The 17,205-nt window shown below is 38.8% G+C and overlaps 1 protein-coding gene across 1 annotated transcript in view; it reads right to left on the bottom strand.

Moving 5' to 3' along the window:
• Positions 1 to 421: 421 nt before the first annotated feature.
• cdhr2 (cadherin related family member 2) overlaps positions 422 to 17,205 on the bottom strand; it is a 93,850-nt gene continuing 77,066 nt past the window's right edge. Inside the window, exons 26-30 of the mRNA XM_060837498.1 lie at positions 16,772 to 16,896; positions 12,805 to 12,918; positions 6,828 to 6,905; positions 5,681 to 5,753; positions 422 to 656 (exon numbers count right to left, since the gene is read on the bottom strand). Of these exons, the coding sequence (XP_060693481.1) occupies positions 504 to 656; positions 5,681 to 5,753; positions 6,828 to 6,905; positions 12,805 to 12,918; positions 16,772 to 16,896 (543 nt within the window). The 3' untranslated portion in view covers positions 422 to 503. The remainder of the gene's footprint in view (positions 657 to 5,680; positions 5,754 to 6,827; positions 6,906 to 12,804; positions 12,919 to 16,771; positions 16,897 to 17,205) is intronic.

Genomic DNA, 17,205 nt, shown 5'->3' with positions numbered 1-17,205 from the left:
CACCAGACAGATAGTTAAACACAATACAATGCAGGAAGATTCTATGAAGGATCTTTCTAAATAGAAAATGGATGGGTGATTGAGATTTTTTTTAAGAGGCACTTAATTATACCAAAGACCAGTAGTATCATCCCATTACTGGCTGTGTTACTGCAAACAGCTGTCATGTATGGAATATTGTTCCTTTCAGTCCTACGTAGTGTACAGGTTTTATCAGTGCTGTCAACAGGGTAATAAAAAGCATGAAATAAAACATGCTAACTTTGGTTTTAAAATATAATGGCCAGCAAACAAAATCAAATGCAAAATAAATAGTCATGACAGCATACTGTTAGTTGGAATAAATTTTCACATGAGCACGTTATATTGGGAAAGTGCTTACCAGGCAACAAAGACCATGAAACATAATTAATAGATTCCATTTTGCTTATATTAAAGGTTTTAAATGCAGATTTTTAAATTTAAAAACTGAATGAATAGTCAAAGACACCCAAATATAATGCTCAGATATCAATGCTTTTTATATGAGAAATGTGAAGTCCAGCTCCAGATGTCCCTGATTCTTTTTCTTTATTGTTATCATGGTCGACTAGTGCAGCACTCAGAGGTTTGGCCTTATCATCAGTTGAATAATTGTCAATTGTCTTCTCGGTCATCTTAAGCAAGAAAGAAAATGTAAATAATTAAATCAAGAAGGTGGAGAAAATATGCAATCCTTACATTTTGGGTAGCTGGCTAAAATAAAATCTTCAATGCTCTATTTGTTTTATGAATTATTAGCCTTTGTGTAATATGCTGTACCTCTGTCAGAATTTTTTTTTGTGTGCTACGTAATTCATCTTACTTTTTCAATTGTTCACAGGAATGCAAGGTTTACTGGCAAGGCTACTTGAATTATCCATCTCATGTTGCCTTCAGGAAGTGAGCTGGAGGGTTTACGTGGCACTTCAAAATATCTTAACTGCCGTCTCTGTTCTTTCTGATCTTGGATACTTATCTTACCTGGTTGCTCCCAGAGGGACTAGGTGCACAAATTTGTAAGCTAGTACACCTCATTTCAATTGGCATTACAGAACCTTTACAACTTCATGTCTGCAATATCTCTATGACAGAACAATCTAATTAATGCTGTGACGATGCTGCTTTGTTTTTTTAAGAGGGATCATAAAGACACAGGTTCTAAAATGTCTGGGTTTATCTACATTAAGAAGCTTTTAAACTTAAAAAAAACACTTGTACAATGAAAGGGAAGTGGCCAGTTCTCCCAGCTCAGCTTTTCTCTGGTGTGGTTTGTTTTGGTTTTAGCAGTCTGCCTGTTCGGAGCTGCTGGACAGTTTAGGCTGGGCAATCCAAATGGACATCTACAGTGGAAGGATGTTCTGTGCTAAACCTCTCTGCCATCTCTCTCTCTTGTAAGAACCTGTGTCTGCTTTTACATTTTTGAAAAGGGGGTGTTTATGAGGATGGTTGCAGGCATTTGGAGCAGCATCATTAAGTCAGGATAGTCTGATGGGTTTTCAGAAAGATTAAATTATTCTGTATTTTGATCTCTTTTGTTTGTGTTTCATTCAGTGCTCTGTAAATAAGTTCTGTTTTGTTTGAAACCGAGGGGCTTTGACCAGCTGCATCACTCAGGAACATCCACCTTACACCTTCTCAAAACAACTCGCAAAGTTAGGGACTGGGCTATCTTCTTGAAATGTTTTGAGGGGGTCTGGCCTGATCCATAACAGTGCCATCCTCCAATCTTCTCCACAAAACACTACAGATTTTCCCTTTTTAATAACGGTTTAATTTCCTTTTCAATGTTTCAATTGAACCTGTTTCCACCACTTTCCCAGGTAATGTATTTCAGACCCCAATTATTTGTTGTGTGAAAACATTTTCTTCTTTTGTTTCTTCTACCAATTCTGTCCCCTCTTAGTCTTGACTGTTTCATGTGTGGGAATAGCTTCTCTATCTCCAGACCTACCTTATGATTGGTCTCCACTGTTATGGTAGGCCCCTCTAAGTCAGGAAAGTAAAATTGCTCAGTCTAGCTGTATCACCTTTTATGAGGCTAATGAGGAGCGTCTCACCATTTAAAGCAAAGAGTCACATTTCCAATTAAATGTTGAACAGCAGGACAAGTTTGGACCTAATCTCGCCTCATTAATGTGCAATGTTCAGTGTCCCACCACCTCATGGAAACTAGACAGTGAAAGTCAAAGCCGTTGCCTGATTATTCTGGCTTGCCACATGCTCCTCCAGAATCCCATTTGGACAGCAGGCACCAACATTCCATGGGCTGTGAACACCATTGATCATATTCACAGACCTCAGCATCAAATAGACATTAAACAGTCATTTCAGCATAGCACATCTCCAATCCATTTATGGTATAGTTCTACACTTCAATGTTGCCCTTTGAAGCACATCAACACCTTTTGTCGGAATGCGGCTACAAGGACACTGAGTACAGGGTCAAACATTCACCTCATAGGTTCGAACAGGGTGCAATTCAGGTTCTGCTTACTTGCTTTCTTAGTTCTCATTCATTTGTGCCTGCTTTCAGCATCCCTACCTTGCTCTGCCCCCTTATCTATAGCTTAAAGGCTTACAGTACTTCTGACTTGACATGCTGCTTAGTTGTCATGGTTTCCATCAGTCATTAGACAAGGAGGTTGATATGCTGCTGTACAGCAACATGCTATATCAGTCTCACACCTTTCATATGCACTGACAGTCAATAAACCAAACGGCCATGTCTCAAAGTCTGAGGGGAGTAATACTCAGTTAAGTCAAAGGAGGCTGTCATCAGTCAGGGGGCCATAGTTCTCATTGTCAAGGGCATCATCCAATCTCTGTTGAGGAGCTTGAACACAGTCAGCTGCTTTAAACGGTCAGAGTCAGGAGGTTCAGCCCTATACACTCAGAAGTGTATCATAGCCAGCAAACAATCAGGAAATTCACAGAAATCACTCAGGGGAGCTGCATAGAGATCAGCCAGGGCTCTGGTCAGTCATCAGTCAGGGCTGTCCTTAAGGTTATCAGAGGACACTGCTTGGTAGAGAAGTGTGAGAACCCAATGCTGAGGATTGACATCACCAATGTTGGATGCACAGAGGCAAGGCTGATGAAAGAGAGAAATTTGATGTATAAAGGGGAGGAGTTGACAGAGAAGGGGAGGGCATGCAGTTGTGTGGGGCCTAGTCATCATGATCACAACCCCACAGCCTCAACAGGGTGACTGTGCAGCATTTTATGGCTATCACTTAAAATGTAAGGGCAGAACTCGGGGTAATGATGAGAGTTGCAGATGGTATGTGGGAACATTTACAGGATCAGTAGTGATGGACTGTCCAGGCTCTATCAGGAAGCAAGGGAAATGGAGGTTCAGGCAGGGTCCTTGATTACCAGGCTGAGCCTGAGACTCACTGTGCAAAATATGACTCGCATTGCCTTCCATGTTCAATCAACTCCTAAATGCCAAATACAATTGGAAAAAGGCTGAGACCAAACCTGGACTGGGCAGAGGCAGTGTTTTTGTTTCTGTCCCAATACTGGAGACCACTTCCGATCAACAAGAGATCTTTCAAGGGGCAATTACACAAATCATGCACTTACATAGTGTAGTTTGAAGACATCTGTAATTGGTGGGGTTCTGAGGAAGGGTCACTGAACTTGAAATGTTAACTCTGATTTCTTTCCACAGATGTTGCCACACCTGCTGAGCTTTTCCAGCAATTTCTGTTTGTGAATTAAAATACATGCTGGGCCTTGTGGAGAGAAATCTCCCATGAAACTTGCTCTTGAAACCAACAGGAATCTGGTACAAATGAGTCCTTGCCTTTTCTTAGCAGCTTCCACAAGGCCAGAGGAAGTGTTATTTTATCTGAGCCTTCATAGACCTTTGATACAACCTGAAGTGAAATTTCACTAAATGTGCAGCATTAAACGTACACATTTCATTGCAACAATATTTACACTCTTCACATTTTGTTACTTTTGATTAATTTCCATGTCCAATGTTTGAAATATTTGCACCATATCATGGAATACTTCCCTATTTCAGACATCACAGACTCAACTTTATGCCCTCTCCCCTCCCCCAGAGATGGGATGGCAGTCAGGCAAAAGAGGGTACAGTTGGCACAAGGGCAGTGGAACATGCCTGTCACCTACCTGACCTGACAGGCTTTTTATCAACAGAAGAGGGGGCATCAGGCAGATTGCTTGCCCATGGGTGTATTTGATGCTTTTAATTGGTTAATGCATGACCAGTTAAGGGCCTTCTCCCACCGCTCCTGAGACATTTCACTGTGCCTTGGCACAAATGGTGAAAATGTTGCCAAGGTGTAGGGGAATTCCTTCTGTTTCAGGAAACTGTGCCCGAAGGTGCCACCTCCCCACCCCATCCCTGCAAGATTTCCACCATTGCACATTTATCCCTTATGTCTGCCCTGTCTACCCAGGCTCCTTAACACCCTTTACATTTTCTTCAGGAAACTTACTGTACTTCAGCCAGCTATCATTAGGGTGGCATGGATTCCAGCCTCGGGTGACTGTGTGGAGTTTGCACATTCTCCCAGTGTTTGCTTGGGTTTTCTCCAGGTGCTCCGGTTTCCTCCCACAATCCAAAGATGTGCAGGTCAGGTAAATTGGCCATGCTAAATTGCCCACTAGTGTTACTGTTAGGAAGGAAATGGTTCTGAGTGGGTTACTCTTCGGAGGATCGGTGTGGACTGGTTGGGCCGAAGGGCCTGTTTCCACACTGTAAGGAATCTAATCTAATCATCACTCCCAATGGTGCTGCTGTGACAAGAGAACGGTCAGTCATTTGATTGTTTGGTAGCACTGCAAGGTGTGACCTCTTCTTGGATGGAGTGCAATGCCCACTGTAACCCAATTAAAGATCCAATACCTTTAGGGCAAGCAGGCTCACTCCCAAATGTTATATAGTGGCAGAGAATCTGCACCATTCCCCCATCTCAACAACATGAGATTTAACCTTGCAGGTCAGCCTCAAGCATTCTTACAGACTGTGTAGAATGAGTTACATACAAACTCGCCATGCCTGCTGTTCTGCTTCATAACATTCTTTAACACCAATCTTTAAAAAACAGATGTCATTTTCTTTATTTATAACATCCAGCCTTGTGATTTCGAGAGGTGACATAGATAATTTAGTATAAAATTGAGGCAATTTTACATTGTAGGCCTGCCTTCACGAAGTGTTCAATGGATACAAACCAATTATTCCCCATGCAAGAAAAGAAAATGTCAAGCTTTATACAATGCTCTTCATGACCTCAGGTTGACCAAAAACACTTTACAGCAACTTCTGAAGTACATTTTCCTTTGTAAGTAATACCCTTGTGCACAACAGATAATGGAGCTGTGTGAACAAGGTACAACAGTGAAAGGACAAACCAGAAATCTGTTGTGTCACTCTGTTCTCTGAGAATCAAAAGATTAACATGGTTTCTGTGTTGCAATGGCAGTAATACGTATACATATAAATCTTTAATCAGATTATTATTAAAACAGAGCAACCTTTTCATTGATACAAAATTAAAAAGTAGTCAGATTTTAATATAAGACACAACTTTACTGCACTTTTTTCATTTTTCTCTTCCATATGTCAAATATACACATGTTTAGAAATACATTTTGAGCGTTGATGACATGGTTAACTTACCTCTAATGTATTTGATTTCTTTGCACATGTTTCTTCTACTGCATTGACCATATTCTCATCCAAAGAATTAACACTACAGGAAATATAAATTCAGTCTTACTGAATGGTTGTGCCTCAAGATCTCACAGGAGTGTTCATGATTTTGTTGCATTAAGAATTAACACAGTTTTCCTTCCATTGTACACTTCCTATTAAATTCAGCAGCTTTTTTGGGTTGTTCCAAATAAAAACAGATAAAAATTAAGACCAAAAATACTGATTTTAGAACAGCCTGTAATGTTAGAAAATAAAATAAAGATCCAAAATTCAGAGACACATAATGCAAATACTGATTGTACCAAAATGCAGATTTGCACAATAATTTGCATATAATTTTTATCTTAAGCTGCAGAATGTGTTCAATGAAACTGCACTGTGATAAAGAATTATACATCCTAACAGCGTCAAGAAATCTCCTTCCTACTTCATAACTGCTGTATATATAAACACTGCACCTAAGAAAAATCAAAGACTATTCCACTCCTCTGGAAATCATATGTATATTGTGAGTTGATATTAATGGAATGCCTGGTCCATTTTGAGGACAGTGCCTTATGACTATACCACAGCAAGCTTCAGATGCTAAAAAAAACTAGGTAGATAGAATTTGATATGATTATGGACATGGGCAGCAGAGTGAACTTAATCTCATGGACAGAACATTTCATGTTAGCCCATCATCATCAGGAAGCCTAAAAGCTAGCCCTGTATCAGGTTAGATGGTATTGGTGGAACGGGGGATACAGGAGGGCAGAAAGGGTTCAGTAAATTGGAGAAACCCATTGAGGCAAAGCCTAAGACTGTCATTATCCAAGTCCACAACATCATACAATTCTGCTCCTGTTTCAACTCATAATCTGCTGATAAATGCTTAGTTGCGCCTAGACTAGACTATTCCAATGCACAATTAGCCAGCACCCTTTGTTCTACGTTCATAAACATGAACACATTCAAAACTCTTCTGCCATGTCCTAACTGCATCAAGTTATGCTCAGCTGTTATGCCTGTTCTCACTGACCTAAACTAGTTCCTGGCTAAGTAACAGCTAAAAGTTTAGTTTTCTTTTTAGTTTCCTAATAATTGTACAAGCTGTGACTTTCTATTTTACCTTGCACGGTCTGAATTTGTATCTTCAAAACCAAGATCTGTGGAAGTGTCAATAGCGGTATTCCACACTGGATTAGCACTAGAAAGATGAAAGCAAAAAAAAATGCATGAAATTGCAATACAAAATTGGGTCTACTGGCTTCATTTCTTCCAGAGCTCTGTTTTGCCATTAATCATCCACAAAAACATTCCAGTTCCTCTTCCCCTACAAATTCCTTCTGTTGGCAAAATTGCTCACAGGAGCTTTACTAAAACTGTGATACTTAATCCTTTTAATTTGAAGACTCATTTGAAGACTTGGCCACTGAACTCCTTGGTGAATAAGTTGACATGAAATTGGTGCAGCATAGATTCATTACATTGTCACTGAATTTTAGAATTAAGTTATGAGGGAAGGTTGCAAAAACTGAATTATATTCCCTTGAGTTTAGGATATTAAGATGATAAAACTATTTTATTGGGTAATTACAGAGAACCTACTTCCTCTCATGCTGGAATCAAACACAATTGGTTTGAGTTCAGAAACAATGAGGTATTACTGCAGTGATACAGGATATTGGTGAGACCATACCTGGAATAACTGCATGCAGTTTTGGTCTCCCTACTGAAGAGAGGTTCCACTTGCCATAGAGAGAGTCTAGCGAAGATTTATTAGGCTGATACAAAGGATAGCAGGACTTGTATGAGGAGGGATTGGTTTGACTTAGCCTATATTCAATCAAGTTTTGAAGAATGATTGAAGCATATAAAATGCTACAGGATTAGACAGACTAAATGCATGAAGGATTTTTCTACTAGTTGGTGAGACTAAAATCAAAAGTCATCATCTCAGAACACAGGATAGGCTATTTAGGACTGAGATTTCTTCACTCAGTGGGTGGACAACCTGTGGAATTCTCTACCACAGAAGTATATTCAAGAAATATATTAATATATTTTTAGATATTAAAGGCATCATGCGGTGTGGAGAGAAAGTCGAAATATGACACTGAGGTAAAGGATCAGTCACAATCATTTTGAATGGCGAATCAGACCTGAAGAGCTGAATGGCCTACCCTGGTTCCTAGTTTCTCTGTTTCTCTGAAAATGACAGCTCAAATTTAGATACAAACCACTGATAAACCATATCAGGATGAACTTAAAACAGAGCAGAAATTTGGAACCCTCTCTCCCAAGAGACCATGGATATTGAAATACCTAAAGTTTTCAAAACTGATACCAATAGATTTTTCTTAAGTAAGGTCGTTAAGGAATATGGAACAGAGGCAGGAAATGAGAGTTTAACCATAAGCTAATTTGTAGAATAGCTTTATTCATCACTTCTGCCATCTTCAACTGATACAGTAAAAACGACACAGCATTCCTCCAGGATTAATTAAATGGCAAACTGCCAAGGGTCTGAAAAGCCACATCCTGATTTTAACTTTCCTGGGATTAAATGTTAAACTTTAAATATTAAGAAATATTTCCAAAATTTCTTATGTCAAATGTAATGCGGTTTTCTCAACTTGAACTCAGTTTTACATTTTCAATAGACTGGGTAACACGATGAAATTCTGCTCATTTGTTTGCCAGTGTGTGACTGATGACGTAGAGCTGGTAATATTGCATGATTAATTTTAACCCAAAATACAATGTCCAGTTTAAAATTATTGCCTTTATGTCATAAAGCATGATCAAGCAACTTATGAATGATGACATGTGAATTTGGACACATAAAGCAAGTCAACATTTGATTTATAAACCTAAAATCTAGTGAATACTGACAAGTAATGAGAGACTTGTAGCCAATCCTAGTCTTGTGCAATCTTTATCCCATACAGAGCCATAGAGTTATAGAGATGTACAGCATGAAACAGACCCTTCGGTCCAACCCGCCCATGCCGACCAGATATCCCAACCCAATCTAATCCCACCTGCCAGCACCCGGCCCATATCCCTCCAACCCTTCCTATTCATATACCCATGCAAATGCCTCTTAAATGTTGCAACTGTACCAGCCTCCACCACTTCCTCTGCCAGCTCATTCCATACACATATCACCCTCTGCGTGAAAAAGTTCCCCTTAGGTCTCTTTTGTATCTTTCCCCTCTCACCCTAAATCTATGCCCTCGAGTTCTAGACTCCTCCACCCCAGGGAAGAGACTTTGTCTCTTTATCCTATTCATGCCCCTCATAATTTTGTAAACCTCTATAAGGTCACCCCTCAGCCTCCGACACTCCAGGGAAAACAGCCCCAGCCTATTCGGTCGCTTCTTGTAGCTCAAGTCCTCCAACCCTGGCAACATCCTTGTAAATCTTTTCTGAACCTTTCAAGTTTCACAACATCCTTCCAATAGGAAGGAGACCAGAATTGCAAGCAATATTCCAACAGTGGCCTAACCAATGTCCTGTACAGCCACAACATGACCTTCCAAATCCTATACTCAATACTCTGACCAATAAAGAAAAGCATAACAAATATCTTCTTCACTATCCTGCGACTCCACTTTCAAGGAGCTATGAACCTTCACTCCAAGGTCTTTTTGTTCAGCAACGCTCCCTAGAACCTTACCATTAAGTGTACAAATCCTGCTAAGATTTGCTTTGCCAAAATGCAGCACCTCGCATTTATCTGAATTAAACTCCATCTGCCACTTCTCAGCCCATTCGCCCATCTAATCAAAATCCTGTTGTAATCTGAGGTAACCTTCTTTGCTGTCCACTATACCTCCAATTTTGGTGATATCTGCAAACTTACTAACTATATCTCTTATGCTCGCATCCAAATCATTCATATAAATGATGAAAAGTAGAGGACCCAGCACTGATCCTTGTGGCACTCCACTGGTCACAGGCCTCCAGTCTGAAAAACAACCCTCCATCACCACCCTTGTCTTCTATCTTTGAGCCAGTTCTGTATCCAAATGTCTAGTTCGCCCTGTATTCCATGAAATCTAACCTTGCTAATCAGTCTCCCATGGAGAAACTTGTAAAACGACTTACTGAAATCCATATAGATCACATCTACCGCTCTGCCCTCATCAATCTTCTTTGTTACTTCTTCAAAAACCTCAATCAAGTTTGTGAGACATGATTGCCCATGCACAAAGCCATGTTGACTATCCCTAATCAGACCTTGCCTTTCCAAATACATGTACATCTGTCCCTCAGGAGTGCCTCCAACAACTTTCCCACCACTGACATCAGGCTCACTGGTCTATAGTTCCCTGTCTTGTCCTTACCGCCCTTCTTAAACAGTGGCACCACGTTAGCTAACCTCCAATCTTCCGGCACCTCATGTATGACTATCGATGATACAAATATCTCAGCAAGAGGCCCAGCAATCACTTCCCTAGCTTCCCACAGAGTTTTAGGGTATACCTGATCAGGTCCTGGGGATTTATCCACCTTTACGCATCTCAAGACATCCAGCACTTCCTCCTCTGTAATTTGGACATTTTTCAAGATGTCACCATCTATTTCCCTACATTCTATATCTTCCACATCCTTTTCCACTGTAAATACTATTGCACAATACTGGTTTAGTATCTCCCCCATTTTCTGCAGCTCCAAACAAAGGCCGTCTTGCTGATCTTTGAGGGATCCTATTCGCTCCCCAGTTACCCTTTTGTCCTTAATGTATTTGGAAAAAAAACCTTTGGATTCTCCTTAATTCTATTTGCCAAAGCTATCTCATGTCCCCTTTTGCCCGCCTGATTTCCCTCTTTAGGATACTCCTGCTGCCTTTATACTCTTCTGAGGATTCACTCGATCTATTCTGTCTATACCTTACGTATGCTTCCTTCTTTTTCTTAACCAAACCCTCAATTTCTTTAGTCATCCAGCATTCCCTATACCTACCAGCCTTTCCTTTCACTCCAACAGGAATATACTTTCTCTGGATTCTTGTTATCTCATTTCTGAAGGCTTCCCATTTTCCAGCCATCCCTTTACCTGCAAACATCTGCCTCCAATCAGCTTTTGAAAGTTCTTGCCTAATACCGTCAAAACTGGACATTCTCCAATTTAGAACTTTAGATCTGATCTATCCTTTACCATCACTATTTTAAAGAATGCCGTGGAATTCTCTTTAAGCCTAATTGCTGAGGTCATTTCATGGCTCCGTCTTGCTCTCCTATGATGATAAGCCATAGCGGATGGGCCATTCAGCCCATCGAGTCTGCTTCACCATTCAATCATGGCTGATAAGTTTCCCAACCTCATTCTCCCGTTTTCCCCCATAACCCTTGGTCCTCTTGACAATCAAGAATCCATCTGTCGCTGTCTTAAATACACTTAATGACCTGGCCTCGACAGCCTTCTCTGGCAACGAATTCCATAGATTCATCATTCAAGAAGTTTCTCCTTGTCTCCGTTGTGAAAGGTCTTCCCTATACTCTAAGGCTGTGTCCTCGGGTCTTAGTCTCTCCTAGCAATGGCAACATCTTCACAACATCGACATTGTCTAGGGCCTTCAGTATTCTGTAAGTTTCTATTTGATGCCCCTCATCCTTCTCAACTCCATTGAGTATAGATCCAGAGTCCAAAAACGCTCCTCATATGTTGAGCTTTTCATTCCTGGCACCATTCTTGTGAATCTCCTGTGAACATACTCCAGGGGCCAGTACATCATTCCTGAGATATGGGGCCAATAACTACATACAACACGCCAAATGTGACCAACCAGAGCCTTATAGAGCCTCAGAAGTACATCCCTGCTTTTATATTCAAGCCCTGTCAAAATGAATGCTATCATTGTATTTGTTATCATGCACTATCATTCAAATGCTATATCCCTTTAACTGCACAGCTGAGAGTTCTGGTTGTTTTGACTCATGTGGAATTAATATAATCACAATTAAAGCTTGTAATGATGAAAACTCTTTTTATTTCATACTTGCTATGGTGACTTATTGAAAAGACTGGGTCTAAGCTGATCCTGTTACCAATCACTTGAATCTCATGAAAACGTTCTGTGGCCTCAGGAACACTTGCATATAACAATTAGCTCCCAAATCTTTACAGATAAATACAAGCATAAATATTGCGTGTACTAATTTAATTCTATAAACTGACTTTTATTTTTTGTGGGAAGGGATTTCACTTTGAACATTCAGCTAATGCTGCAAAATCAAGTGTTGCCTATGATCGTTATATATGCTTGATTGGAAAATCTACCTCAATACCTTCTTCACTAATTCTGATATGAATATATTTATTTTCTTTCATAGAATGTGGGCCTCACTGGCAAGATGAAGGAAGGAATGACTTGTTAAGCTATTTAAAAGTCAACTATGTTTGCTAATTCTGGAGTCACACATAGATCAGACTGGGTATGATGGCAGATTCCCTCCCTAAAACATATTAATGAACCAGATGGATTTTTATGACAATCATCAGAACCGGTTTTTACATTTATGACCTTATTAAGTAACTTGAAACTGGTGGATGGTATTTGAAACCATGCCCCGAGCATTAGGTTGGTGATTTGGATTACCAAACCAATGACTTTACCATTAAGCCACTACCTTCCCCATTACTCTATCACCTAACAGTAGTAACCAGAAAAATTGTAGCACTTGAATTTTCAGTGAAAGTGACTGAGAGGCAATCCTATTGATAATAAATAGTGGAGATAAAAATGTCATAACACTAATTCTTAAAACAAGATTCTTAAAACGTTAAACAAAATTGATTGCATAATCCAACTAAATAGAGGTAATAGCAACACAATGCAAAATGGAATGCCTTCATAATAACTTTCTGAGGAAACATACAGTTTGTTACATTAAATCCTAACTGGAGGAAGAGGGAGAATATTAGTTAAAAGTAACATACACAATTGCTCCCGCAAATATTTATACCCTCTCAGAAAATGCAGCATTCAAAATGTATAAACTATTCAAAAAGAGGTGACTTCTGAATTTTAGATAGAATATAAGTGTTTCCTCTTTCTGTTGCAAAAGTTATTTTTATTGAAGTTTTTCTTTACTCACCCTTCCAAAGTATACTTGTTTGTACCAGGAACAACAGCCCCACTCTGCAGTATATCACTTGTAATTGTTTTAGCTGTGTTCATTGCAGTTATTGATTTTATCTTTCGTTTATAACTGTGGAGTGAACATTCAAACAAGGTTGTTTTTATGTGAGCAGCAGAGATCATATGCTTATTATTATTATATCAATTTCTGTCTTCTATGGGTGAAAGATACATTGTAGGGTCTCCAGTGAATACTATCAGGATGGCAACAATATAAGACAGGATCTTAAGCAGTGTCAACAGATCTATAGTCACTATCAGTTTTGGTCAGTCAGGGATGAGGAACATACTTAAGTCCTAGAAGTGAGGCAGAAAGGAGACAGGAGGCTAATTTTGAACTATAAGGGCACACTGGAAAAATTGTAGCACTTGAATTTTGCGTGAAAGTGACTGAGAGGCAACCCTATTGATAATAAGTAGTGGAGATAAAAATGTTATATCACTAATACAGGATTTTTAAAATGTTAAACAAACTTGATTGCATAATCCAACCAAACAGGGGTAACAGCAACACAATGCAAAATGCAATGCCTTCATAATAACTTTCTGAGGAAAAAGATCAAGTATATTCCTAGTATTAAAAGGGCACATGGTAATACAAAACAAAACTGGTTAACAGGTCATATTTGGAACTGCCAAGATGAGCTAAATAGCCTCCTTCTGTTGACAAATTGGGATAATCACGAAAACAGATTTGGGTATCAAACCCAATTGAAGGCAATGGAAACTGCTATCATAACTGTCTATAGTACACTGGAGAGGAACATAACCAAAATCTTGGTACTAACATAAAAGTCTTTTTTGGGAATCAGACCACCATTAAGGATTGTATTATGCTATTGAAGGATTACACAGGGAAGATTTGAATTGATTTCTATGATTTTATGAGGATTTAAATGGTTATTTTGCACCATCTTTACTGAGGAGATGATGCTAAATTATCCGCAATACAACATAAGCTGTTTAGATTGAAAATCTCAAAGTGGATGCAGATATAGTCTGTTAGAAGAGAGGACCTCGAATAGACCAGGTTGCCACCCTGATAGTATTCACTGGAGAACGTTCAATGGTAGCCAGACTGTCAGCTGTATGGCATCTACTCTGAAGTCAATTCCACAGATTAACAACATACTCTATAATTTTATGCGCCTATATCAGTCAGAACAAGGAAATTACAATTTGGTTTTAGTTGTAAACAAGTTGCTAGAAAGCATTCTTTAGAGATGCACTATACAATCACCTTGACAAAGTAGTCATCCTCAACAGATCTCAGCCTGCCTTCTGGAAAAGTAGTTAGTACATTGGTGAATATTGGAAATCTACTTGATATTTACATTGCTTATGTTTATTGTCAAAATATTCTTCCAAAGTGTCATACAAAAATCTACTAAATATGATTGTGCCCTGCATTATCACTAACAGCGATTTGTTTCTGGAATTGGCAATATGGAAGCCCACAGGGAATTTGTTTAATGTTGTTTTTCACTCTTTTCAATTGATCCCCTGGATGAAAGGGAACTGTTTTTAAATTTGCATGTGACACAAAGATATACCATGGATCTTAGAAAAGAAAAATAGTTCCAAACAGTTCAAAATACAATGGACCCATTACTGGTAAATATCTTTTAATGTAAATAAATGTAATGTTATGTATTTATCTAACACATATATTCTCCATGCAAAAGCCTCAGGTTATTTCAGAGGTTAATTAGATGGCTGAATGAAGAGTTAATAACTTATTTTCACTCTGGATAGATACTAAAAATAAATGACTCATTAAGGTACTGATCTGTAATGCTCTTATAAGTAAGTACTCTAAGATTTTATGCGAAAAATAGTCAGTTGGGTGAGATACTGAGTTCAATGAAAGACTTTGGAAAAATAGTCCAGAAGACTTTCATAACTCATGAGATATGAAATGAAAACTGTGCTATTTTAAACATTTTATATCTATTAGATTCAATGCAATGGCCAAATACCTTCTACAAAATAGATTTGAATTGAAATTATTCTGAAAAGAATTATTTCCTTAAGGGACAATTGTTACTGAAAATAGGCCAGCTGCCCAGATGTAGGGAACTCAAGGATAATCAGGAAAGTTTTGGAATCTGAATTGAGTCTTCTTTCTGTAACCTACTTGAATACATGTATATATTATAGTCAGAATATCTTCAGATCACCCAACCATAGTCCTAACTATTGTTGACAGATTGTTCTGTCTTCTTGGGTGTTAGTATATGAATAATAATTAATCACTACAAAGTGACACTTTTAACATTGCACCTGTGTCAGCCTGTATGTGCTCAGAAGACAGCAGTCTGGAAGCATATTTTCACAGTTGGGAGTCAGGAAGTTATCACCTACTATTTCCTAGATGATCATTTTTAAAGTAGCTTTGTGCAGTGGAAATGGCAATGTAATTTTACATTTCATTATGTGTATGGAACACTATATACACTTCTAAAACCTAACAGAGAAACCAGGTCATACAAAGAATAGAACTATTAATGGCAAATCCCCCTGGTCAATGTGTGGGAAGGCAGTTGAAATCATCAGAGAGTTTCTCCCAGTGATATCGCAAAAAGATCCACAGCTTTTTATTTTAACTTCTGATTAGCCAAAAGGGTCACAAAAACAAATTATGCTCTGATGAAGTGACGCTGTATAATGTCATTTCAGTCAAAAACCTGCACAGAGAAACCAATGTGGTTTTCTTGCCAGTCCAATCTTGTGGGAAAAAGAGGTTAGACTAGATTCCCTACAGTGTGGAAACAGACCCCTCAGCCCAACAAGTCCACACCAACCCTCCCACTAATGCACCTAACACTATGGGCAATTTAGCATGGCCAATTCACCTGACCTGCACATCTTTGGACTGTAGGAGGAAAGTGGAGCAAACCCACACAGACATTGGGAGCATGTGCAAACTCAACACAGACAGTCACCTGAGGCCAGAATTGAACTTAGGACCCTGGTGCTATGAGGCAGCAGAGCTAACCACTAAGCCATCAAAACAGATTTTGACACTTAAGTTTTTCACATTTTGTAGGACAGTAGGAGTCTTTTGTCTGACACTTTGGAAAAACATTTTGAAAATGGAAATGAATAAATACAAATATCAAGTGCATTTCCAATATCCACCAATGTACTAACTTCCTCAAAAGGCTCAAATATAAAACATTTTTACAATTTATTTGGTGCTCAATATTCACTTCTTTTGTTTGACGTTAAAAGGTAGACTCACCATAGTCCTACCAGGTGATATGTTGCTCTCTCAATGGAGGGAGACAACTGGTGATGATTGAACCTAAGTGTCACCATATCTCAGGTGAAGGAGAATCCTTCATGGGGACCTCAGCTGATATGGGAATTGGACCAGTGCTGTTGGTATCACTTTGCCTCCCAAAAGGTTGTCCGGCCAACTGAGCAAATGGATCTCCAACATTAATAACTTGCCATTAGTAATATTTTGACTGCTACACAACGATAGCCTAACTACTTGTCAATGCTAATTAAGAGGTCAATAACATTTTTAACCGAATGCCATAGCATGACCACATTTCAGATGGTGGATCCCTTCTAATATGCAAATTGTACCTTAGAGCCCCAATTATCAATTTGGATTGGAAATTGTCAATGTTTGTCATGTAATGAGACCAGTACCACAGCGAATGGAGCCAAAGGGTAAATATAAGTTTTGAACTTCTATGCAACTGGAGACGCATAAATTAGTTAAGTGTAAAATTCATTCCATTATTGCTGGTGTTAGTAAGTCAGTGAAAAGCAGAGATCCATTCTGAAACCTGCTCAAATATTTATTCAATAAACTCAGTGAGGTATTGCTGAGCCCATAAATTAAGCCTTTTCTTAGGAATACAGATAGTGGTTTTCACAGATGTTTTGTGTGATGCTTGTGCAAATACCTTGCTCGACTGCAAACCAGAGCAGTTATCATGATGGCTAACAAAATAATGAAACCTGCCACCAGCCCACCGATGATAGCCATAGACAAACTTTCATTATTACTAGATTCAGTATTTTTTTCTTTCTGAAAGATACAAAATTCAGGAATTAAGTAATTCATGTTAACAATGGGATTAGTTGTATTTATATCAAATAAACCGAAAAATAATCCTGTGTTGTATTTAAATAGTATGAAAGAATACATGGAGATGATCAGAAGATAAATCCAAATAATGATTTCAATGACTAACCAACAATATAATAAAATGTCCCAAGGTACTTCAGAGGAACATTAACACTTAGCTGCATATTCATGTTTAGGTTACACTATCGGTTTAGGTAGATTTTGTGAGTATTAAAGGTGGAAAGTAGCAAGTAATGGTTGCTTGAGAAA

The sequence above is a fragment of the Hemiscyllium ocellatum genome, chromosome 16, assembly GCF_020745735.1.
Source record: "Hemiscyllium ocellatum isolate sHemOce1 chromosome 16, sHemOce1.pat.X.cur, whole genome shotgun sequence".
NCBI lineage: Eukaryota > Metazoa > Chordata > Chondrichthyes > Orectolobiformes > Hemiscylliidae > Hemiscyllium > Hemiscyllium ocellatum.
This window is presented reverse-complemented; position numbering and strand designations above follow the sequence as displayed.